At 50.1% G+C, this 24,505-nt stretch overlaps 2 protein-coding genes and 1 long non-coding RNA gene across 11 annotated transcripts in view; 1 reads left to right on the forward strand and 2 right to left on the reverse strand.

Annotated features, from left to right (window-relative positions):
* The window catches only part of LOC125985809 (uncharacterized), a 32,932-nt gene that overhangs the window by 2,760 nt on the left and 5,667 nt on the right, over window positions 1-24,505 (forward strand). Inside the window, exons 2-7 of one of the 6 annotated variants that reach the window (XR_011085735.1) lie at window positions 304-635; window positions 5,928-6,266; window positions 6,339-6,485; window positions 10,980-11,176; window positions 11,324-13,271; window positions 13,357-13,422. This is a non-coding gene — a long non-coding RNA (uncharacterized lncRNA). The remainder of the gene's footprint in view (window positions 1-303; window positions 636-5,927; window positions 6,267-6,338; window positions 6,486-10,979; window positions 11,177-11,323; window positions 13,272-13,356; window positions 13,423-24,505) is intronic. The other 5 variants (XR_007487455.1, XR_011085734.1, XR_007487456.1 and 2 more) reach the window with 5 other exon arrangements.
* Window positions 105-18,685, reverse strand: LOC125985781 (piezo-type mechanosensitive ion channel component 2). 3 transcript variants are annotated; one of them, XM_068648821.1, is made up of 56 exons: window positions 18,278-18,685; window positions 17,239-17,337; window positions 16,153-16,260; window positions 15,943-15,985; window positions 15,709-15,829; window positions 15,311-15,464; window positions 14,575-14,788; window positions 12,466-12,613; window positions 12,108-12,302; window positions 11,919-12,018; window positions 11,399-11,775; window positions 11,042-11,162; window positions 10,762-10,979; window positions 10,535-10,683; window positions 10,383-10,461; window positions 10,218-10,312; window positions 9,882-10,066; window positions 9,660-9,817; window positions 9,419-9,589; window positions 9,216-9,329; window positions 8,949-9,149; window positions 8,679-8,883; window positions 8,454-8,555; window positions 8,187-8,364; window positions 8,030-8,116; window positions 7,809-7,965; window positions 7,638-7,734; window positions 7,398-7,563; window positions 7,244-7,333; window positions 7,091-7,179; window positions 6,946-7,011; window positions 6,771-6,880; window positions 6,536-6,659; window positions 6,405-6,473; window positions 6,078-6,244; window positions 5,916-6,018; window positions 5,617-5,836; window positions 5,114-5,344; window positions 4,942-5,043; window positions 4,703-4,859; window positions 4,411-4,593; window positions 4,187-4,337; window positions 4,009-4,105; window positions 3,793-3,940; window positions 3,636-3,723; window positions 3,442-3,568; window positions 3,204-3,362; window positions 2,998-3,145; window positions 2,735-2,923; window positions 2,578-2,670; window positions 2,327-2,493; window positions 2,137-2,253; window positions 1,947-2,026; window positions 1,652-1,865; window positions 1,435-1,576; window positions 105-497 (listed from the first exon to the last, which is right to left on the reverse strand). In XM_068648821.1, the coding sequence occupies exons 1-56, from the start codon at window positions 18,351-18,353 to the stop codon at window positions 396-398; spliced, it is 7,851 nt and encodes a 2,616-aa protein (XP_068504922.1). In that variant the 5' UTR covers window positions 18,354-18,685; the 3' UTR covers window positions 105-395. The 3 variants fall into 3 exon arrangements, with proteins under 3 accessions (XP_068504922.1, XP_068504921.1, XP_049604839.1); XM_068648820.1 differs by having other exon boundaries at window positions 5,617-5,833; window positions 10,535-10,979; XM_049748882.2 differs by having other exon boundaries at window positions 10,535-10,979.
* On the reverse strand, window positions 18,962-22,078 carry LOC125985800 (guanine nucleotide-binding protein G(olf) subunit alpha). 2 transcript variants are annotated; one of them, XM_049748943.2, is made up of 12 exons: window positions 21,284-22,078; window positions 21,147-21,219; window positions 20,875-20,929; window positions 20,674-20,793; window positions 20,306-20,403; window positions 20,152-20,215; window positions 20,008-20,081; window positions 19,872-19,930; window positions 19,684-19,804; window positions 19,477-19,607; window positions 19,344-19,411; window positions 18,962-19,267 (listed from the first exon to the last, which is right to left on the reverse strand). In XM_049748943.2, exons 1-12 carry the CDS (start codon window positions 21,417-21,419, stop codon window positions 19,121-19,123), a joined length of 1,146 nt encoding a protein of 381 aa, XP_049604900.1. In that variant the 5' UTR covers window positions 21,420-22,078; the 3' UTR covers window positions 18,962-19,120. The 2 variants fall into 2 exon arrangements, with proteins under 2 accessions (XP_049604900.1, XP_049604901.1); XM_049748944.2 differs by having other exon boundaries at window positions 18,966-19,267; window positions 20,161-20,215; window positions 21,284-22,047.

The following is a 24,505-nucleotide window of genomic DNA, read 5'->3' on the forward strand; positions in this document are numbered from 1 at the left end:
AAGTCCGCGTTAAGTTTTGATGAATTGTTAATCCACAAAATTAAAAATCCCCTCATAGTATTCAGGAGTGGGTTAATGGATGATCCACAATGATTTGCCTTCAATCACTTGGATAAATCATTTAATTCACCCTGATTTGTTGAACTATTTTCATACATGAGCAAATCTTTTCACATACTTAAAGGTTGTGGTGAAATGGAAAAAGTGAAATGAAAACACAGAACCAAAATGAAAGTTATTTTTCGATCTTCAGCCCTTCACGTCTGTCTGTCTGAAGAATGTCTTTTCTTTCCAATTCCACAGTGTTACATCACATTTGAGAAAAGAACGGAAGGTCGTCTCTCATTCGGGGAGGGAAAGCGGAAACTGAGCCCGGAGAACGTCACGGCATTCTGTCAGCGTCTTGTCCACTTAATTAGAGTCTCTGGCGAGCGGTACAAGAAGATGAGTTTGGCGTAAAGCTCCTCCTCCAGCTCCAGCTCACCTGTCTCACGCACCTGCAAGATAAAGAGGCAATCAGGTGGCGCCACTCGCCGGTCGGCCTTCACCACGACGGCCGGGAAGCCGCTTTTGCTTTGCATGAAGAGACACGTGCAGCTAAGCTTTCTGAAGAACCGCTCACAGATGGCGAAACGGTAAGTCAGGCTGGTGCCGACTCATTGAGTTAGCGGGGTTGCCCCCTTGAGGGCCACTTTTCTGCATGGTTACAGTTTTTAGCAGCGAGTAAACTCGATTGCTATACTGTCAGTTGTTAGCTAAAAGAAAAAAAGAGAGATCGTTTTAAAAGACAAATGACTTTTTCTCGGAAGTAACATTTAGTTGATTAAGTCAATCACACGAGTTGGTCTGGCTGTGATGAGTAGAGCGAGCACCCCACACAGGCTTGCTCAGGTACTGCAATTGTTGCTACTTGCTGGCTGTAATTAAATAATTTATGTGAAAAGAGGCCTCTCTTTCTCAAAACCCAACGAGAGCTTGGCCATTGACTGAAAAAATCCATTTTATATCACGAAAACAATGTATTTATATCTAAAATTTATTCTATTTGAAAAAAAAAACACTGACATTTCCTCATAATTTTGAATTACGATCAAGTAGACCTCTTGAATGTAAACAGAAGAGGCACAGTAGCCTACAGATTTTTGCACTAATGTAGAGATCCATCAAAATAAGGGTCTTAAAAAAAGTCATGTTTCACAACTGACCCCGTTTTTTATTATTATTATTATTAATAATAATAATTAATAAATATTTACCTAGAGGACAAGTCACGATCGGACAGAAGTGGCAAAATATATATATATATATATATATATATATATATATATATATATATATATATATATATATATATATATATATATACACACACATACACACACACACACACACACACACACACAATCTATGTAGACCAGGAAAAGTAGATAGTACCAGGAAGATGTCGGTGCACAGCTTGAGGATGCGGTCGACGCAGGGAAGCTCCTCAAACATGATGGAGTGACTGATTCCACTGAAAAATTCCCGTACGAACTTCCCAATGACCAAAACCACAGAGGCGTACAATCCCATAATGCTGCAGGACACAAGCAGAGCGTCAGAATATACTGGGTGCTGTTGTTGTACATGGTTACCATGGCGACTCAAGTACCCATATCCGGCCAGGAAGCCGAGACTCGGTGGGCTGACTTTATCACTGAACACAAAGATCTGAAGGCCCGCTTCTCTGCTGTTGTCTGTTGAAGTTGCGCCCCCCAAATGTACAAGACTGGAAGCTGGTTGGTCGACGATCCACCACTCCTGGATCTCTTGGCTTTCGTTGACTGTTCGCTCCAGGGACAACAAAATGTCCTTGTAGCAGCCGTCTAATCGAAGGAGCAACAAAACAGTGTTTCCTTCTGATACATCCACATGAGAAGAAATGATCTGTGATGGCGATTAGAAACCTGTGTAGAGCTGCTCGATGGGTTTGGCGTTGGAGTCACTTGGCGCTCGTAAGAAAGATGGCAACACGGCGTCAATCACACTGAAACAAAAATGCATCGTTCAACTCGCACCAAACCTGATCTTGCCACGGCTGACTCGGCAGTTTTTAAAATGTTGAAACTTGTATCCCTGGCCAAAGCCCTCACTCACACAGGAAGTGTTCTGGTACCATTCAGGAGCTGGATCAGTTCCAAACGAGTCTGGTCATTCAGGTAGGACACATGTTTACCTGATGCAAGCTCCGCCTTTGCCCCAAGACTCAAGTTCCTGGTTTTAGCGAGAGAGAGGGGTTAGTTTCTGTATTAGGAGATTTATTATCTTTCAAGGAAGTAAATGTGACCTCTGAATTGTCCAGGACAAGGTCAGGGGAAAGTGGTCCAGGTTGAGCACCTGGCTCAGGTATCGCCTGCTTGGTGGACTGATGGTCCATAGAGAGTTACTGCTACCCTGCAGCTCGGCCACAGTCACATCTTCGTGACTGTATGCTTCGAGAAACTGCAAAGCGGTCTGAGGGAGCAAAAGGGGACAACAGTGCTCGGACGGCCGGCTGAAGCAATGATTCAAAACGAAATATGCGAGATGAAGTTTTACCGGAATGTAACTGTAGGAACGAACAAAGGCTCTGAAGTCTTCCTCTGTTAGGTCTTTCAGCTGATTCTGCTGTGCACTCATTGTGAAAATTGGCTACAAGGACACGGATGAAGTCAGTCAGTAAAGGATGGGGTCTAGTTCAGGTCTTGTAGTTTACCTGGAAGCCTCCCAGAGTGATGGTCAGAGAGATGTCCAGCGGCTGGTTGACGACACCAGCCACCGACTTGACGAGGGACATGAAGAGCAGAGGAAACCACACGATGCAAATCAGCAGCAGCACGATCAAACCTCCCATCCCGTATTTCACCACTCGTTTCTTCTTCTGACCACGAGGCTGAGGGTATCGCTGAAGACCAGAAGACAAAAAGACTTTAGGGCTCAGGAGTCTGACAGCTTTGTCTTTGAGAACCGAATTGGGACCTTCTCAGACTCTCTCCAGCACTTTAAGACAAAGCAATGGGCATAGACATCCTCAACGCAGATCCAGGAGGACAGAGACAAGGTGGTGTCGGTCCACACCCAGTCCATCACAGCTCGCAGCTCAGTCAGGAAAGGAACCAGTCGGAAACTACAAATGAACACGGACAAAGTAACACAAAGTCTGCAGTGGGTCGGCATCCGCTTACCCTTGGAACAGGAACAGGTTGAGATAATTGTAGCTCTTTGTCAGGAAGTTTCCCAGGACCCGCGTCGGATAACCTGAGCGAATCTGGTACGCTGACAAGCCGAAGTAAATACATTTGACGAAATACCACAGCTGAGCCACCAAGTTGTGATTGAAGCGTCTGGACACACAGATAGGTTTCAGTGTTCAAAACAGGTGACATTCACCTTGGGCAAGAGCAAATGGAGATGATCATTCACCTCTCTGTGACAGTCGGCAGGATGAAGAACATCCAGAAGTGGATCCCCAACACCAAAATCACCTGAAAGACCAACTTTCCCAACACGGTCTTCCTTAAATACAGAGCTCGATCAATCACCATGGTACCTGAAGACACGTAGGAGGATAGTGAGGCACCTCAACGATATTAGATCATTCAGGTAGGAAGACGTACCGAACTGGATCAGAACCATCACTAAGAATGCTTCGGGAACTTGGTCCTCTGAAAGGGAGGAAGTGATGTCGGCGGCTGCCGAGTGTTTCTGAGACGTGAGGACAAAAAGCAAAAGATGAATCTTTGTGACTTGTGCTCACGACATGTGAACGTATACCCCAAAAGCCCAGAAGCCAAAGACGATGATGATGAAGTCGATTGTATCTGCCAGGAACATGAGGACGTAAACGTCGGTCACGGCGCTGTACTCTGGCTGGACCAGAGCTCGGAAGAACTGACAGACTGGACTGGAAAGGGACTCGCACCTGAAAGTATTTAGTGGGCGGAGAGGTCAGTGCTTTGGTAAGCTAGGCCATCGAGTCAAACTCCTTACTTGCTAACACAGTATTGCTTGCTCCGGATGGAAAGTTCCCCAAGTTTCCTCAGCAGCAGTTCCAACTTGCCGAGCTGTTCTATGGAGCTCATACTGCCTGAAAACAACAAGAAGACCAACATAAATCAATCTCAGGGCAAAAATCAGAAGCAAAAATCCAAAGGCTGGTTTGTTTCACCTGTAGGAGAACATAGTCCGGTGGAGCTAGAGCAGGCCTGTCTCTCACCACCCCAGTACACCATATCTGTGGGAGTTGAACTTAATTCTGCCTGGTCATCTTGCTGACACTTGGTGTCGGTGGAGATACTCTGGTCCCAAAGTCCATGGCACTGGGTTAAGTCCACAAAGAAAGAAAATAAATCTTTGAGTCATTGTTGTTCATTTCTTGATCTTGTGCTATACCTTCAGTATGGCTCTGTGGTAAAATAGAGCAAGCAGTTGCAGGAGGTCATACAGAACGTAGCCTTCCTTCTTCTCCACCCCTAGTATGTTGGGCGGGTGGAAGGGTTTTGAGCGGTCCACTTCTAGTTTTTGGTTGAAGGGAAAGAACCCAAACTGGAAAAAATACTTGATCACGATGGTAACCTGAAGGAGACAGTCCTGAGTGTTAGCACATCAGAGCTAGAAGAGCAAGACTTTTTAGGGAAGTTTGCCGGTTTCAGCAGAAAATGACACATTTACAAGTGGTCTGCACCTCAGTGTAGATGATGGCGGTCATCCAGAAGGTCTTACTGGGTCGAGGTACAGACAGAGTTGCCCACAGAAACACCAGAACAGGAAGTACCAGTGTGAGACAGCTGGCAGACACCATGTGGTTCAAGACGATAACCAGGTAGCAGACCGTCTCGGATCTGGTCAAAACCGATGGACATCAGTCAGTCACAAGTTCAACGCGGTTCTTGAAAGTCCAATTTCAACTTTGTGATAAACTACCTGGCAGCGAGAATGTTGTAAAAGGCGTAGCATAGCTGGAGAAGCTGGGGTTGGTTGCGATAGAACTCATCAGACGCCTCCAGTTCTACGCTGTGGAAAGTCCTGAAGAAAAGACAATGCAATTCTAAAGCACACTCAAGTCAGCGAGATGCAGATCCTCAGTCGGCCTTACCTGTTCTTCAGAAGCTCACTCGCTGTCAGCTCCTGAGGACGAGATGTCAAGAGACAAGAAGTGGAGGTACATCCAGATGGGACGTCAGTCTTGTGAAGTAAGAGCTGCCTCCTTAATCTTGCCTTCATTCTTCTTTTGGATTCGTCCTGCTCACTCTCCGGCTCTTGGATGTCCTCAGCCAGAGCATGGCTGTAGGAAGGTGGGGACAACTGAGAGGAGGGCGAGGCAGCCCTGGAAGAGGAACGTTTGGGAACTTGTTGGTCAGATTCTCCAGAACGGGTCAAACAATGCACCACGACACCCTAATTGCGCAATCAATTTCCACAAAAAGCCTTTATGGTTCGAAAGCAAGTTCTTCTCAGACTGGCTATCATCATTGTGATGGTCCAACTCGGAGCAAATGAACTCTGGAATTCCAAATACCAGCGTGCAGTGGGAAATTAGGAAAAACTATTCTAATAGATACGAGATGAAGTTCCTGGCAGTAGCTTGAGAAGAACAACCTGTAGTCCTCCTCATCTGAGGATGATGTGACTCTCTTCATCCTGGTTAGTTTGGCTCGGTGTGATTGACTGGTCATAGCTATGAAGCACTCTGGGCAGTCTTCTCTAGTCTGGATCTCAGAGGCATCAGCTTTTGTTTCATCTCCAGAGGCGAATGCAGGTCCACTTCCCGCTGCCGGACTCTCGTCTTTGTCCTTAATTCTTTTTTCATCTATAACTGCTTCAAACAACGAGACGTATGGAGGGAAAGTGATTCTTATCCTTCTTATTGTAGAAGCGCTATATGATAAAAGTCTGACCTTCTTCCTCAGGAACACTCAGGTTGATTCCTGATTCTCTGGAACTCTGCATCATCTGTTGCTGGTAGTACACATGGATGGCCTCTCTGGACGGCACCTGACCCTGAGAACACAAGAGTAAACAGGTGGCGGGCCATCATGGTTGCGACCTTTGGGCGTTACCTGCTTGGCCTGCTGGGTCAGCATGCAGCGCTCCATGCGCAGCACGGTGGAGATGTCCACGTGTTCGCGACACAAACCACCCAGCCAAGAGGTCAGTGAGTCCAGCAGAGCCGACAACAGAACCCAGCAGAAGCGAAGAACGTTGGAGGCCCGACGCAGGACCGTATCTTCAATGTAAAACATGATTATGTCAGTTCCTAAATCCTAAACCTCCTCTTGGTCAGACCAAACATAGTCACTGTTGACGCTTTTCCATTTAAGGTTCTAGAAGGTTCCTGGCCTGGCCACCGTTGCTTCTCCTCTACAACAGTGGGGCAATGGACCTACCCGCTCCCTCCTCCTTGTCCTTCTCCACGTCCTCCTCCGAGTCCTCCATCACTTCAGTAGTGGCGCAATCTAGAAGAATGAGTGAGTCACACTTGGATTCCTCAACTTTTCTGTTTCCTTTGTGGAAGTACCTGACGTCTCCTCTCTTTCGCTTGGCGCCATCTTCTGCTCGGGCTTCTGTTTCTTCACTTTCTTCTGGCTGTGACGAGCTCGCAGGGCCGTTCTGGAGTCCGTTATCCAGGCGTGATACACAAACTGAACAAGTCAGACGGGAAGGAAAGGAGAAAGAGGAGATGTTACAGTATTGGTAAGAGAATCAAACTCAGCCAAGGAGGAGGAGCAAGAAGAGCAGGAGGGGTGAGGCACCTGAAGGGCAGATTTGTCAGGACCCTCCTCCTCCTTCTCTTCATCCTTTTTTTCATCTTCATCTTCCTGGCTGTCGCTCTCAAACAGGAAGTAGTCTCCGCTCCTCACCACTGCCGACACAAAGCGAAGTCAGTAAGGGCGTAGCGAGCGAGGCCATCAAGCGGACGTGACTCACTGGAGGCATGGTTGACCCACGGCCTCCACCAATCCTCCTGTGCTCGCCCCTTCATCTTTTCCTGAGCTGAACACAAAAAAAAAAAAGGCCAAACTGATGGGTTGGATTTACTGGTTCCGGCCGGAACGGCATGCTTTACACACACCGTCACTACGGGAGCTCTTTTGAGTCAAATTGAGCATTTTCTCTTTTCCTCTTCGGAACTTCTGCTGGCGACATTTAATCCTCTCCATCCTGTAACACAGAGCCATCTTCAGTTTGCTGAACACGTTGCAGGGCTTTGTAAAACGAGGCTTACTGTCTCTTCAGTAGGTCCATGGACATCTTCTCCACCTCCAGTCTGGCACGCACTGCTTTCACGGTAGATGCCTCAAAGAGCTCCGCCCCCCTAAAAAAAACATTTGAAGCCTGTCACCCGCCCACATACGTGCGAGCGTGTATCTGTATGTTACCTGGAGGCCAGCAGTTGCGTGTTTTGCAGGTCCAGCACCACGTAGAGGAAGTAGTGACTCCGGAAGACCCTCCGTTGCAGCAATAGGAAGCAGAAGCACACGCCGTCCCAGATGATTCCCGCCTCGTCGCTGGGGAGTTCGCATTGTTTGCTGCTCTGCTGTGCCGCTGCCGAGAGGGGTGACACCCGGGTGAACGAACGTGGCCAGCGGGGGCGATGGACGGACGGACGGAATGTTTACGCTTAGCGTAGCCTCGGATGGTGCAGGCCAGGCTGAAGAGCTGGACCAACCAGCAGTGGTTGACAACCAGCGACTTGATGAAACCACACGCCAAGATCTGCAGCGGGGGAAAAGACAGACAGTTCTTTGTCGGGGCGTCCATTTTGCAGATGAGAGTCAAGACAAACGTACAGAAAGGATGTTCTTCATGGTGATCACAAAGACGTTGTAGCCGATCAGACAGTCCCAATATAGCAGGATGGAGCCGACGGGTTTAAGCAGCAGGTCTCCGCCCACCAAGAGAAAATAGAAACACGCCACTAGGTAGCCCATGCAGAAGATGCTGATCCTGCAAAAGAATTAGAATTAGAAACTGAACTGGATTCAGGTTTAACCCACAAATGAACTTTTACCTGGTGGTTCCTGTGATGAAGATGATGGTGAGGACAAACCAGAACATGTAGCTGAAAATGATGACCTTCATCATATCCAGGTAAGACCTGTGCACGACGGTCAGAAGGTTAAACACACATAGACAAACGATCGCAGACGGGACGACCTCATGCTCACCTGGACAGCATGAAGTCGGGGACGGTGTTGGGACGAATCCCCCGGGTCAGATCCCAGACGTGGCCATCTTCGACATCCAGCTCGCCGTTGTTGCCGGCCAGCGCCTGGACGCTGACGTCACGCTCGTCCTCGAACACTTGAAGCTGTAACGAGGCGCCCAGCAGGAGCAGATAGTCGTCTGGACCACACCCAGGCGCACGCACACGCACAATGTCTTTCCTGTCCACGTTTTCTTCAAGGAGGAGAAGGAGGGAGGACCTTGCTTACATAGAAGGAAGAGGGGGTTTGGGGGAGTCAGGTGATCTGGCAGGAAAAGCCATTTCACTACGTTGGAGTCCACGTTGGATGTGGGCGGCCGCCATGGATAATCTGAGGGACCACACAAAGCACTGTGAGATTTTGTGCTTCCTTAAGCTCCGCCCCCTCCTTTCTCATGAGGCCAGGACCCCAGAGAGCTGAGCCAATCTTCAGATGATAATGTGCAGATGTTACCTTTGCAGGCAGCAGGCGGCAACCCGATACACAAGAGATACTGGAGACACAAGAGCCCGGAGAGGAAGTAGCAGTACTTTGGCCACACTGCACTGATTCGCTTCCTGCTACGCCTTGATAGGACGCCGATGAGCCCCAAGGCGTGGCCAACGGCGAACAGATCCATCCGCTGACCAATCACGTTGACCACTAACAGAAAGCAAGTCTGACATACAGACAATCATGAGCACGTGTTTCCAGACGCTCCCATTGGTGCCGCCAGTCGCTCACCTCCAGACCGAACTTGTAAAAGAAGTAATTGAGAAAATATTTGGCGCAGCTCAGCAGGCTTTGATCCATGTGACGCCTGCTGATGTCATGGAACAAAGTTTTGGTTGGAGGTGGGACTTGGTTGCAGCGCAGACGGTGGAATTCCTGGTGTCTGTCAACCGTCACCTCGAAGGCCAAGAGCGCCAACATCATCAGGTTGTACTGTGAAAACAAGCGTCAAGCCGCCGGCTGTCCAGGTCGGAGAGACACCGAGTCGACTGGTCTCACCCTCAAGTAGTCCAGCAGTTTTCCCTCATATTTGCGAAGACCCACCCACTGGGCGGGGTCAATCGGAGCAGCGTACAAGACTGAGGTAGACACGTTGGTCGTGGCGTTACCTGGCTAAAGACAGACAGACAGTGTAGCATCTTTTTACTTCCTGTAAACTTTGTTATATGTTTGACATGTCGGTGGGACGGACGGACGGTTACCATGGTGCAGTTGGATGTGATGGGCTGGACAATGTTGAGCTGGTACATCATCTTACAGATAGCCACCATGCACGTCCACACGGTGCACACCCCAGCCAGCAGGGGGCGCCAGGCTCTGCAAGGCAAAGCCACAGCCACAGACGCCACAAACAGCAGATTGAACACACACACCTGAAAAGAGAGTCGCAGGGGTGAGATGGATGCGACAGTAGGACGACAGCGGCAGGTGAACTTCACGGACCTCCTTGACTGAGATCCAGATCATGTAGGAGGAGACAATTTTCACAATGTGAAGTTCCAGTAGCCACCAGAGGAGGCTCTGCAGGCGCTGCAAAGACAGGAGGAGGCGCAGGAACAAAACCGAGAGACGGTCCACCACCAATCTCCACGACACCAACGCTGTGGACAGATCAGCCGACAATCACTTGTTGTCTTTCCTGAGCTGTGATCAGCAACGTCTTACCTTCCGTGTGCTCTGACAGGCTCTCCTCCTCAAACGTGCAGGGGTCCTCATCTTCTTCTTGTCTCCACTTTTCCTCTGGCTCGTCCTCTTTTCCTGAGACCACGCCCCCTTCTTCATCCTCCGCAAAGAGCTGCGAAGCGCCTCCCACCGACATGTCCACAAGGCTGCCCTCAGAGTGGACCAACCTGAAGATCAGCAGTGGCAACACACGCTGGTGAACACAAACCAACTCAAGTGGCATCAAGTGACCATACGCAGGCAAAGCAAGACTTGACGTTAAAAATCGAGTCTCTCGACATGTTTGATGCTCAAGTTTCGATGCCTGGAGTTCTTCACCTTGTGATGGTGCTGTTGTGCGTGTCCACTACAGTTTTGAGATCTGTCAGCTGGAGGAAGGGCTCGTGAAAGTAGTGCAGGTGAACAATACACACCTACAAAGGAAAAAGCAGCGTTAGCATTTTCATCGAGACAGTATTCCGGAGCACACTTGTCAATCCTCACCAGCAGAAAAGCTGTGGGGATGAAGATCCTTGTGAAGAGGACTGGGACTGAGAACTTCTCCAAACCCAGATCCTCCAACCTGGAGAGACAGAAGGCAGAAGAACTTGCAGACCTACATCTTACAAAGATCCAAGTGGGAGTGGGGTGCAAACCTGTGAGTGCTTAGTCCAGTGTAGTAGGTCCAGGTGTGGAGGGACGAGGGGAACTGGAATGTGTAGACCAAAAAGAGGACCAACATGGAGTAAACTACCACACCGACCCAAAAGCCTCGTAATAAGGCCCGCCACTTTTCGTAGTTCAACTGCAAAGACAGGACAAGGCACGGAGTCACCAGCCCCTTCTCCAAGAAGCAACTGGCGTCATCGTAAGCGGCCGCTACCTGGTAGAGAGCTACACAGCACAGGAACATCACCATGTAGATGACCTTGTACAGGACCATTTTGCCTTCAAAACTGACAAAAAAGAACATTGTGCCGCAGACGTAGATCCAGTATTTGACAAACATCCTGGTGAGTACTGCAAGCAGAGCGTCCATCTGAACCCCTCCTTTCATCAAAAGGACCTCCTCGTAGCAAATCTCTTCCATCTTCTTTTCAGCTGGAAAGCAAGAAGACCAGCAGTCAGAAACCGGACGGTACCGGCGGCTGGAGATGTTTTACCTTCCGTGTGGATGATGGTGACAGTGGACAGCCGGGAGTTTGTCTCTCCGTCAGGGTGTCGGTCTGTCTTCTCCATACGAGCCTGACGTAGCAGCAGCCAGAAGGTCAGCAGACACACGAGCTGGAAAAAGCACGGTGGGGTGAAACTCCTGAAAACTTTTCACCCATGTGCTAACAGATGCGACTACACTTTGGACTTCATTTAGTATTTTTGAAGTTCCTCGTTTGCCATTTTGAAATGAAATAGTTTCTTCGGAGTGACACCTGGTGGTATATTTTTAGAACAGGCCCAGGGGCACCATATTGGGACCCCCTGGCCGCAAGACGCCCTCCAAGCAAGCAGCCGTGTGGTGGTACCTTTGACGCCAGCTCCCGGCAGGGATCGTCCTTTTTGGGAAAGAGTCCCGGCACCTGACGGACGGCTGCAAAGCTGAAGACGTACTGCAGGACGAGCAGCAGGTTACCGTAGGCCACCAACCACGGCGAGGACGCCAGTGTGTAGCGCCGCCGCTGGCGCATCATCCACAGAGCGCATGACCACAGCAGCAGCACGCAGGTCAGCCACGACACGTACGTGATGGACCAGGCCATCATGGCCATCAGTGCGGCCACGTAACTCTGCTTCAGGAGGAAGCCGGACGCCACGGAGGCCACACCGGATCCGCCGTGCGCCTGCGAGTCCTCACCGCCCCAATGGGCCGCGTCGCCTTCGAAAGCGCACGTCTCCAACGTATCTGCCGTACGGATGGAAGCAAGGAGATTTCAAGACATATCCTTACGACGACTACTTTGCACTAATTTTATAAACATGACAGTTTTGTCACAAATATTGTTTTATAAAGCTAAAATTAACCAAATTGTGGCGGCCAGCCTTCACCTGAATGGCTGAAGGAGCAGTGAGGCGTGTCAGACTCCAGGATTGTGCTCTGTGTGGGCGGGGCCAAAGACTCAGGCGGACTATCCAGGGCCAAAGAATCCTGAAAGTGCCATAGACACCATTTGAGACACGTCACGCTCATCTGACTTAATCACATAAATGCTACTAAAGATAAAATCGCAATCTTACGGTTGGCGTCCCAAAACGCACATCTCCTTCATGAGCTGTTCTCCACAACTCTCGTTGGCTCTCGGCCACGATGTCACCTTTGACCTCACCGCCGATGACCTCCTCAGTGGTGATAACGTCACTGCTAGCGTCACAGCTGACGGGCTCCAAAGAGTCCATTTTGTCTGTGCTCGGAACCTCTTCGCCATCCAGCAGCTGAAGAAGAAGAACCGCTTTGAAAATGATGAGACGCCTCTCAGCCAATAGCAGGAGAACATCAATGTCTGCCTTTCCTGATCTAGCTGCCCTTTCCCCATCTAACGTCTAATCCTCCTTTTCTGACATCACTGTGCTTCTTTTCCAGTTTGTGCGTAATCACCTTGTTCCTCCGCAGGCCAGCGACGACGTGGTAGAGCATCACGAGCGTCAGCGGGCTGACAAAGTGAAACCAGCTGAGCTGCGGGTTCACCTGCATCCTCCAGGGAGCATCGCAGTCCGCCGACACCAGAGGGACCAGGCCGAACACGCTGCGGCATCAATCGAGCCATCCATCAGTCAGGGTTAGGGTCAGGGTTAGGGTTAGCGTTTCCGCGCATATGATTCTGCTACGCTACGGGCGTTGTTTACAATGGCCTTTTCATGTTAGCATAAAGCTAGGTGACCTGAATTCTCTTTTGTTTTCCATGTCAGCTTCACAGTGAACAAATGAACATCTCCGCATCTTATTTGGTGCCAGGGAGAATGTCCCCTTTCCTCAAAGTGGTTATCCGATAAGTCTCCGATTTCTAGGAAGGAATACTTTCATTAAAGGTGGTTTGGGGGGAAAACAAAATTGGAAACCCTGTTGTCATGATGTGTGTTGGTGGACTTTTGCATTCTTTTCAAAAGATTTCATGTTCTGTCTTGTTTGCCTATACATGCCACCTGTTCTGATGTCAACCAATCGGCTCGCTCCATGTCTTGTCTACCTGTGACTCATTGTCTCGTCACTTGTTTTCTATTTAGTTCCCAGACTTCCTTGGGTTTATGTAGTCTGAACTTGGCATGATTTGTGTTCGATATAAAGCTGAGTTTAAAAACAAAGCAATCAATCAAATTGATTTTCCTTACGTATGTTTGGAAAACCCATGTTCCATTTAAAGGTAATACCCACAACGTGGCGCATATATCTCCGGAGTCAATGTGGTGAGCAAGCATTCTCCCGTGAAAATCATACAAGAGAAGAATTAACTCATTCATATCGATATTTAATTAGTTGCTTGCTTTATAGAACAACCAAGTATATGTGTATCGATGTGAGGAGCTGTTCTACACTCATGCTGATCTCTGGTATGAGGTAAGAGGCTGTGCTTTAATGCTAACGTGCATAATAATTTAGCTCAACTTTGTCTTAGTGAGGAATTTGGTGAAAAATTTGGGTAAAACCAATTAGAGTCTTACATGTATTGAACACTATTTTTGTAAGTCGTACTATCCCTTCCGGTGAAAATGAGTAGAAGAGGATGCGAGTTGGCTATTAGCTTGATGCTAACGTAAATCGCGATATGATAGCCGCTACGCTAGCACATACATGAAGTAATGTCCATTGTTGGTTGCTGTTTGTTTTGCTCGCTAAGCTAACTTGCTACATGTGTTTGTTAAATAACATTACAAGTGTGTAATGTAAATAATTGTGTCAGTGTGCACTTGAAAACAGCAGGGTGCGCTGTTTCACTTAAATAGCTCGTTACCTTAAGGTTGCTTCTGCTAGGCACTATTGGACATTATTCTATTCTATTCTATTCTATTGGACCCTATTCAAAATTTCTAGCTCCATGGGGTCTTAATGTAAATATTCATCTTTTTACTAATGCACCAAGTTAGAGCGAGAAGTTTGTACTATTTTCAGCATTGGTTCTTCTGTGAATGTCTTCTATATAAAAGTACAAAATCCTGAACTGAATCAAAAATCACTTGAATCGGGCCTTTGTGAATTGAATCGAATTGATTTTGAAAATCTGAATCGATCGCCAGGCCTCATTCTGTGTGTCTTTGTGACTTTCAAGCTTGTTTTGGGGATGTTGGTGTTTTGAATGTTGGACATGTCTTGCTTGTCTCTTGAACCCAACTTTGACCCAGACAGGCCTTCAAGCAACTGGGGGGGAAGTTTCTCGGGGGTGTGGAAGGGCAAGGCATCACATGCTTAATTAGAGGCTCTGCGTTTCTTTTTGGTGCATTGACTTCAAGCAATCATAAAATGGCTTTGCTATTCATTGCCTTTGTTGTCTTTGGAAAATTTTGCTTTCCTCGTAAATCTGTTATTTCACCCTGTTTTTACGAGCTCCGGCAAAATAATGCAAGACGTTCACTCAACGTGTTCAATGCGGGCATGTTGCGTTGTCAAATGAGTCGACCTTCTGTTTTGCTCATTGCAAACGCACAAGTCATAGACGTAAGGCCCTCGGGCACATTTCATGCTCATTGTTGCTGCCGCCCTCATGTGCATTACCTTGCGGCGGTCTGGGTGGAAGGCCACGCCTCCTGCAGCGAAGGCAGCTGGTAGCTGTAGACGAGCAGGAAGTGGGCGGCGGAATACAAGAGCGACATCAGAGAGAGACACCTGAAGAGCGGCGGGGGGAGCCGACCGCTCCAAGCCCACCAAGTGCACACCACCTGAAAAGAAAGTAAGTAGGGCAGGGAGGAGAGTGATGGCAGCACCACACCTGGGGGGGTGGGGCAGGGTAGGGTGGGGACAGAGAGGGGGCATCGCTGGTAAGGACGTGTCGTAATTGCAATAACATGTAGAGAGTGCAAAACGGTGAAGCCGCACTGGTGTTGAAATGTGGAGGCAGGATCTCCAGCATCCAGCCATCCACCCAAAACCTGGGCAGACTACACCCTGGACGGCTCACGGGCTCACTCCAAGGCTATGTATACAATCTATTGGTGTGGAAACTGGGCAAAGGCTTCTCAAGATGTTCCCAAGGGCACACCATTTTTTCTTCACAACCATTGAAATAGGAAGCATGATATGATCCCATGCTTAGAAAAGAATAAAAAACGACAACCCTAACTGGTGCCACGATGACTCGTATGGAATTTGAATCAGCCCAAATTCCATCTGGCTATCTCCTCATTTTGGCTAGCAATAAGAGGCCTCGTGATTCAACCAAGGGGGCAAGGTGTGTGTCATTGTGCTCAACACAAGAGGAACACCACGAGGTCTGTGTGCTTCTGCGGCTTACCTGTGAGTCCCAGCAAAAGCGTGAAGAGAAGCTTGCCTCCAGCGGTCATGGCATTTGCCAGCATCTTCCTGATTTTGCTCAACACTTGTTCCACTTGTGCTGCCACCCTGCTGCCGGCGCTTGCCTCGTCCTCTGGGTCGTAAAGCCGCGATTCCTGCACGGACGCAAAGCACAAACGGGCCTCCTCAGTCACATCCAAATTCAGTCGCGAGACAAACAAGGATGAGCGAGCGAGAGCGCATCGGATTGATCCAGAAACTTGATCCTCACGACCTGTCGCATAACAAGGTTCCGCTTGTAAATGGCTTACAGAGTCATCAGATCATCGAGAGCAAATGTCATTACGAAATGAGCGGAGATGAAGCTTGAACCCTCTTCTCCCATGTGTGTGTGGCCACCTGGGTGTGTGTCGCAGGGCCGAGTCTCAGGCTCAGCCTCCATGCCAGCAGGCCAACCACCAGCACACCGATATCCGGGAGGACGTGTCGCACGGCGGATGGTGCATCGCTTCCTGTCAGCCTGATTGGCGGTCAACACAACACAGCAATGTCATGGCAGCGCCAGCTGCAGCGCCAGCCGCAGCGCCAGCCGCAGCGCCAGCCGCCTTTTGCGCCAAAGCTGCTCATTTTCACCTCACGAAGCCCAGCTGATTCAGCGCCTTCTGCCAGGAGGTACCTGCAGACCAGACAAGACAGGCCGGTGGCCGTGCGTGAGGCAGAGCAAAGGAGCAGGAGTCCGACGGGCACCCGCCGAGTCATACGGGCGTTAGTCAAGTCAGACGGGCACCAGTCAGACAGGGGGCGCCAGTCAGACGGGCGTCAGTCAGACGGGCGCAAACTTACACTTGCGGTCAGGGGTGAGGGCGGCAGCGGAGATCTGGAAGAAGGTCTGCAGCAGCAGGAAGAGGAAACTGGACACACAAACCGCCGTGACGCAGCGATTGCTGTTGCCTAGGAGACCAACAACACCCACTCTGACATTCGACCCTCGGCTCAGAAGCCATCGCTCGGAAGCAGGCAGATTTCTTCAGTTGTGTGTTTGCCAAAAACGGGATGCAAATGTTCCCTCCAATTCATTCACTCGCTCAGTCGAATCCTCTACGGACAAATGAAGGATTCCGTCAGTTGCGCTTTTTGGTTGAGACGTTTTGGTTTGGTGGCGCACCGTGAGATTTCCCCCCCCCCCCCCCCCATGTCCTCCGGCTGCCGAAATCTCACCTAAGGAATCATTCCATTCAGCTCCAATCTAAACAGGAAATGATGTCACACCTGACCCATTGTCACCCTTTTCTTTTTCTTTCACCTCACACACCGCAACACACAACTTGCGTGTGTGTGTACGTATGTGTGTGTTTATCCTTCTGCTTTCCTCAGGAAGGAACACATGCCAATATATATGGGTGTCATCTTTTAGTTTCCTCAGGAAGGACAAGCCTGACACCCACTGTGATGTGTTGTGTTCACGTTGCCACATAGTATTCGTGAACTTTTGTGTTGTTTAGTAAGTCGCCCATTGTGGCCCGATCCATCCTCCCCCTCCCCCCTGAGCTCCCCTAACCCAGACTGACAGATGTCAATGTTTGCACTTCTCACAGCTTTTTGAGCTCTTTCCGCCAACTTCATTTTGTCGGCCAGATTGCGCTTTGATTTATCAGCTCAGCCTTGGGGATAGTGCGTGAAAATGAACAGTTTTTCCCGCCCAGAAAAGAAGGATTTGAGAAAGGGGGTCAGGACTCACTCTGACAGTCTAATTGGAAACGTGAGCAAGGGTCCAACATGCTGCTTTGATTCTCATTTGATTCCAACATGCTGCTTTGATTCGAATCTTGATTCTGGCAAGGAGTAAACATGGGATGGGCAATGCCCCCTTTTGGCAAAGCACCAAGAACCGCTGAAGGCGGGCCGTGGGACTCGAGGCGACGGGGGTACCTGCACGCAGGGATCCAGCGCAGGGTTGGGGCAGCAGGGGCAGCAGGAGCAGCAGGAAGACGTAGAGCAGCGAGAAGCCGTTGAAACGCAGCAAAGCCCCTGCCAACACATCAGATCATGCACGCGTGACATCAGTCATCTTCAGTGATTTGAAAAGCGGCCCGCCTGCCCGCCTGTCTGTCTGGCTGAGAAACCTTCCAGACCAATCCAGCGAGGAAGACAGCGTGGCCTTGTTTGCTCCCCCTCCCCCCTTACTCACACTGCCCCCACTTTCCCAGGTAACAACATCTGGTTGTGTGTGTTGACACACTGCTCACCACACAGCAATACGCTCACGCCTCCCCCTCCGTTTGGAATGTGAGCCGCAGAAAGTTTCGGACCATCCCACGCTTCCCTCACGCTAACGAGTGCGACGAGAATATCGATAACTGCTAAGAAAGTCAAACGCAGCCATCAAGATCTCAACACACGTTAGCTGCTATGCTGTTCACGGTGCCAATGTGGCACATGCTAACAACTGCAACTTGACATCAAGTACGGGCGGGCGGCCGAAAGCAAAGATTCCGTCAGCAACAAACCGAGACTTTTGATTTAGCGTTCCTTTTCTCGTTATCAACTCCATCCGGATTTTCCCATCCCCTCCACACTTCAAGATTCACATGGAGACTGCATTTTGCTGAGGGTTGCAAATTTCGAGAGGCGTTGACATGCAGCAGAGAAAGGGGCCCTTCCTTTTCTGCCCTACTCAAAAGTGGCAGAAAACTGGACATTTTGGTGATAGACACGTGGCCCGCTCGACCTTCATGTCGTGGCCGTGAGAATGCAACACGATTGACGAGAAGCTCTTCCTTTGATGGACTTTGGGTTGCCAACATAATGTCAGCAATGAAGCACAAGCTTCTCATGCTGGAAAACAACAACCAAGTGGATAGTGTTGAATTCTAACTGATTAATTTCAGGATTATTGAGGACTTGAAGCACCCGAATCGTAGTGATGGACAATCCAGAATGAGAAGATTGATGAGAAAAGACGCCTGACCTGCGCTGAGGCTGAGCGGCAGCAGCAGCCTGAAGGTGAAACCCGCCAGCAGCAGTTGGGAGGTCGAACGGGACATGGTTCCGCCGCGTCCCAGCTCCTGCAGCCGGCACGTCTGGGGCGGGCTGTCAGAGGTGCGTCCGCCTGGACGGGACCGGGAGCGGTGCCACCGCCGCCGGGGGCATTCCGCAGACACGCGCCTCCACACGCTCAAAGTGGTTCGGCCAAAAAAACCAACCCCTCCGGGCTTAAACTCCAAAATCCAACAAGAGATGAGAAGAGGGGACAAGTTTATCTCCAGCTTATACTTCTTCCTACAAATCTTCTTCTCCTGCCCCTTGGACTCCTTCGTCTCTCGGGGGCCAAAAACAAGCAGGGGCGCGCAGATGTTTTCAGACCCCCCTCCTCCCTCCCCCTTTTTTTTTCTCTCTCTCCGTCCACGGCCACGCAACCACCCGCTGACGGACGTCCCTCTCAACCAATTGGCGGCACCGCCGTGCAGACTGCAACCCCTCCCCCATGAAAGAACATCAAATTACAGACAGACCTTGTTCACGTCGACTTTTTGAGGGACGAGTCCGCCGCGTGTGAAGTTCAAGTGAAGCAGCGCACTTTGAAAAAAAAACACACAAGGACTCAAGAAGCGTAAGCTGCTTTTATTTCACTTGGAACATGAGCAACTCCGAGCTGAGCGTGGAGCCTGTGTGTGGCATCACGTCCCGTCCGTACAAGCAGGCACTAGACGAAGCTGACTGGCAAGCAAAAGGGGGGCCATTTTCCACACGGGCTGAGAAGCACTAGCTACGTTCAGGGAGTGGGCGGGGCTCGTGAGAGGCCAGCAATCCATCAGAGGAGCTCATACTGCCGCAGGTGCATGCGCTGGATGATGTCCCGGCAGTCGTTGAACACGCGACGGATGTTTTCCGTGTCCACCGCGCAGGTGAAGTGCGGATAGCAATAATGCTTGCCGTCGCCGCTGGCCGTGCTGATTCTCTGGCACGCACACACAAATGCACGCATTCAAGTGAGATGAGGCCTCCTATTGGGATTCGAATATTTGTTTGCTCACCAGAAACTCATCTCTGATGTAGAATTTGGCTCTGCTCACCCTGACGTCTTCACCCGAATCTGGAACGGCTGCAAACGCACACCAACAAGTGGAAGTGCCGTCCCGTGTGTGTGCGTGCAGGCGGGGGTGTTACCATCAACAGGAATTGTGTACTTGGAGTACTCTGGGAAATAATCCTCCAGTTTGGATTTGCCAGCCAATATTTTGTCAGCCAGCACATCTTGCTTGTTGAGGAACAAGATGACCGAGATGGTCTTCAAAAACCTGCGGCCAATCACATAGCGGGCGGGCTACGTCAACGAGAGCCGATGGGTGACCGGGCGGGGCCGATATGGAGAACCTGTTGGTCCAAATGGATTTGAAGAGGTCCAGAGATTCTTGGAGCCGATTGGTGGAGTTGTCTTCTCGGATCACCATGTTGTAGCTGCTGCTTGCGGCCACGAAGATAATGGCCGTCACGTCTGACCAATCAAACAAAGACACTCGGGTAGCACTCGGGAGCTGGCAGGCTGCACGAACGTCTCTTACCGTTGAAACACTGAATCCACTTGCGGCGTTCGTCCCTCTGTCCTCCCACGTCAAACATGCTACAGGACACGCACAAGCATAAAGAAGCACTTGGTTGATTGATGTAGGCAGAAGGGGCGGGGTCAGAGACACTCACTGAAAGTTGACCTTGTCCACTTGAAACCTGGTTTCGAAAATCCCTGACGTCAGAACTCGGCACCGCAACAAATCCTTGAGGAGAAGACCAGACTGAGTCTGCCTAGCAGCTAGGACCAATGCTAGCTTATCGTTGGTGGCTTACTTTGCTTACCTGGTCAGTCGGGGTGTAGTCGGCCCTTCTCACACAGTCCAAACGGTCCAAGAAGCTTTGGTGCATACACACAGATTGAGGGTGAAGCTTAGCGTTTACTCGAGGCTTAGTGTGTGTGTGTGTGTGTGTGTGTGTGTGTTTTTACTACTGAGCGCAGTCAATCAGCTGGTACTCGTTGGCACGTTCATAGCACGCCTGGACGCCCTCGTCCTTCCAAAGCTTATGAACGTGCTCAAAAAACTCCTAAGAGAGAGCAAGCAGCATCATTATTTGTGTGTGTGTGTGCCTACGTATCGTAGCCACACGCTCGTACGTGTCGCACTTTTTTGTGTCAAATAACGAGGCCACAGGTGACACCGACACTTACTGAGGCGTGTTGTCCTTTGTGATCTTACTCCCAAGATGTCTCATTTCATCAGCTCATTAACATGGCGACAACAAACAAGAAGTCTCCAGATGCCTTCAGCTCGGCACCCTTAACATTGTGCGTGCACGCGTGTGTGCGATTGTTACCTCTGTGTATTCAAAGTCAGACAGCGGCGCGATGTTCTTGATGTAGTCGACTCGGAACTGGTTGCCAGGGTCACCCAGAGGCATGGGCGGAGTCAACATGCTCATGGCTGACACGATGGTCTGACACACACATACACACACGTGCATCAAAATGTGTGCCGTCAATCAGTAGCTCATTTGATCGCGGGTCATGTGACCCACCACGATGGCATCCTTGACATTCTTCCTGATGTCTTGAATCTTCTGCTGCTTCTCTCTAGAGAAGAGAAAACAATTTTGCTTGTGAGAAACACTGCGGCCAAAAGTTGACTGGAGCTGACTGGACTCTTGTCTGTGGTTGAAGACCACGTGCGGCCATTGTTTGTGCCCTGAAGTTGAGAGGAAGAACCTTGTGGCTCAATTGCCCAAAGGAGCTAGCATGGTGCAACTTTAAGGTTGTCAGGAAGGCAATAAAATTCAAGAATGGGACTTACTCAGCATTGAAACCATCAACGTGGAGGATCCTCATCTGCTTGACGATGGTGCTCTTACCGGACTCGCCTGCTCCTGCACATGAGACAGAGAAGATGTGAGGAACGACACAGACAGACAGACAGAAAGAAAGACAGACCGAGGAGTAGGAGTCTGTGCGTGGCTTTATAAGCTTGGCGTTCTTTCTGCAGTTGTCTCTCGATCTTCTTGTTAGCTTCTCGCTTGACTTTCTCATCCAGTCGCTCTTCGTCCGTCTTCCCTCCCAAGCAGCCCATGTCTTAGCCGACGCCGAGCTGTTTTGTCTGCAGGCTCAAGGGCTCCTCCGAGTGCGTCCGTCCATCCGCAGTCGGATCCTTCAGCCGGAAGGTGTCGGTATCTCGTTGCTCTAAAGAGAGAATCTCAGCAGACTCACCTGCGCCGCCTTCGCCTCATGACGCCAGCCCGCCTCGTCTTTGGGGATTCCCTGTTTGCTTCCACCATGACAGGCTTTGCTTGACAACCGCGCCGCCTTCACCCACGTCATCTTTAGCTTTACCTAATTCATTGTGAACAGCCTTCAAGAAAAGGAAAACGGTGGCAACAAAAACCTGGAAACCAGTAGCAGCTAACTTTGTGGAAAGTTATGCCCGCTTTGATTACGAGTTTGACTTTTGTTCCGTGTTTGAGATGTTTGTTGTTGACCAAGGAAAACAAAGATGTGGAGTGACAGTTGGTTCTTAATTGGCAAGATCTTGGGTTGTTTAATGGCGGCCAGTACATGAGGCATGGCAGCAGATGAAACAACAACCCCAGGTCAGATGTTTTTATACTGTCCGGAAAAGCAGTTGTATGAAATCGAGCGACGTGAAGAAGAGTCCCGGTCATGCACGTGACATTGGACAGAAAGTCTGAAATGTTGACAGTCTCAGGAACACACAGCACTGCAAGCGCTGCTCTGCTGCCCCCTGCTGGCGTCCAGTCTGTATCAGCGAATCCTTTTAACTTTTGCTTTCTATCAGAGAAATCTTCGGATGACGGGAAGGCGACTCTGCCAATATTTGTTCACCTCCTGCATTTCAGGGGTGGGTCTCGGATGAGAGCTTTGAGGTGGCGAGTTACTAGCTAGGCAAAATTAGTTTCACAGCTTTGGCGAGCGCCATTTCTATAAAAGAGAAACCTCAGCCTCACAAGAGAAGGGACTGTTGCTTACCTGTACCGTACTTGGACTGCCGCTCGGCGGCACCGTACTGCTCTGCGCAGAAAGCGAGAAAGGATCGGGCACATTCAATGATTTGTTTTTGTTGTCACCTTTTATGCAAGGAATGTCTCTTTGCACTTAAGCTAAAAAAAAAAAATGCAGAGAAATCAAATCTGCCAAATGTTAAGGCTGCTGGGATTTAATTTAGGGGTGCTGGAGCCGAATCGATGCTAAGCGCTCTGGTGGCAAATCTTTTCAAAGTGAACCCCGTTTAGCAAGAAAGACGACGTGACCCCTTGATCAGTTTTTGTGGAGCTTCTCAAGTGTTGCGGCGATGTCGCGGAGCTCAGCTGTTGCTAACTTGAGCGGCGGCGGAAAAAGCCCACCACTGCACTTGAGCTGGGCTGCCTTTCATCAGGCCCGCTTGGCCAAACATGGCCGCCACCTGCTCACCTCCTCCACTAAACATCAAAACCACTTAAGAGGCTTTCATCTCGATATTCCCGTCGCCGCCACGAGGCAAACTTTCTCCCTATCGTAAAATGGCGAGCCAGTGAACCATTCGCCACTTGGTGGTCGGTGGCGCGGAGTCGGCTGGTTGACCTTTGGCGTGGTTTCATTGGCGCCCACCCTCATTTGCGTCTTCCCAAAAATGTTTCATTTGAAGACGGCTCACCAATCAGTAAGCCGTTTCGCACTTCCCCGTCGGAGCCATTCATCATCTCGTTTCCTCGTTGTGTCACTCGTCAGCCAACAGGCGAGAACAAGTGACGTCGGGCATTTTGAAATGAGCAAAACACTTGAAGGAAAGTCACTGTGGGCGGAGCTCTTTCGTCAGGTGACCGTCGCACGAAGCGAGTTGCCTATCTCGTATTCCCGACACGGGTCAGCCAACGTGACACACACGACATCCATCATGTGACACAGCTAGCGCGCACATGCGTGCATTTGCAGGTGAGTTGAGCAGATGACATGTTTGTTCAGCAGCTTCCTGCTGTCACACCATGTGACCTCCTCTCTTCTTCAGATGGGTGAAGATCAGCGTGTGTGTGCGTGCGCGTGTGTCATGCTCAGACCTGTCCCGTCCTGAGCTCTCATCAAAGATAAACTTCAACATAAACCGACTTCATTCTTCTTCAGTCAGCCGCTAACTTCCTGTTCTGTCATAACACACACGCACGCACGCACACGCCAGCCTAGACCAGGACCGGGTTCCAATACTAATTTAGCCAAAGATCTCAAACAAGGGCTTGCAGCACTGTGCTCCTCGAGGTCATCGTCATCAATGGTGTTGTTCCTGCCTTGACCAGCCGGGGGCAGGCGTCGTGAAATGGCCAGAGGCTTGATCCTTGTCAGCTGAGCGCTCACTCGGATGTTAACCTGGGGAATGTTGGCGGTTCCCACGAGGCCGGGTGGGGCCCGGGTAGGCTGATTGTACCTGTTGATGTTTCGAGCATCTCCAAGTCGCAGTGAGGCAAGCACGATGCCTTCCTTGCCTAAATAACCGTCGGCACCAGAAGCACAAGCTGGACGCTTGCTGGGTCCGTGGAGGCCGCGGACTGCTCCCTCTCGGGCCCCACCTGGCGAGCCCTCTTGCTCTTGCTGTGCGTCCTTAACGTGACCTCAGGTTGTGAACATTACACACAGTGTGTGTGTCTGTGTGTATGTGTGTGTCTTTGATGCGAGTGTGTCTTGTTGATGTTGGCACCCATGTTGAGAGAGGAAGATGAAAAGGGCCATCATGCTGGTACTGGTTCTGGACGTCTACGTGATGAGACGCTGATGAGACACTCCGATACGCACTGATGATACGATTACAACCAAAACTGGTCCAGCCAGTCGGGGGAGGAGGGGGGGCGGGGCGAGGCGAGGGGGGCCGCTGGAGTTCTGCTCCATATCGCTTTGTCCATAACTCTGCAGTCCAAACCAAATGACAAATTGTTATTAATGAAGATGATGGAAATGGCACTAAAGCAGCCATCGGCGGAACACGGAGCAGTTGATGATTTACTTAAGCGAGAAGAAGATTTGCGTGTGAATAGTCCCCGATGAAAATCAGCAGACGAGAAGATGCGAAGATAAGAACATGTTGCTGAAAGGATAGAATTACAGCTCAGACACACTTGCGTGCGCGGGCGCGTGCGTCTTCCAGGTGGACGTCTTGCCGCACGCTGGCTGACTTCA

Source organism: Syngnathus scovelli, chromosome 18 (genome assembly GCF_024217435.2).
Source record: "Syngnathus scovelli strain Florida chromosome 18, RoL_Ssco_1.2, whole genome shotgun sequence".
Classification (NCBI taxonomy): Eukaryota; Metazoa; Chordata; class Actinopteri; order Syngnathiformes; family Syngnathidae; genus Syngnathus; species Syngnathus scovelli.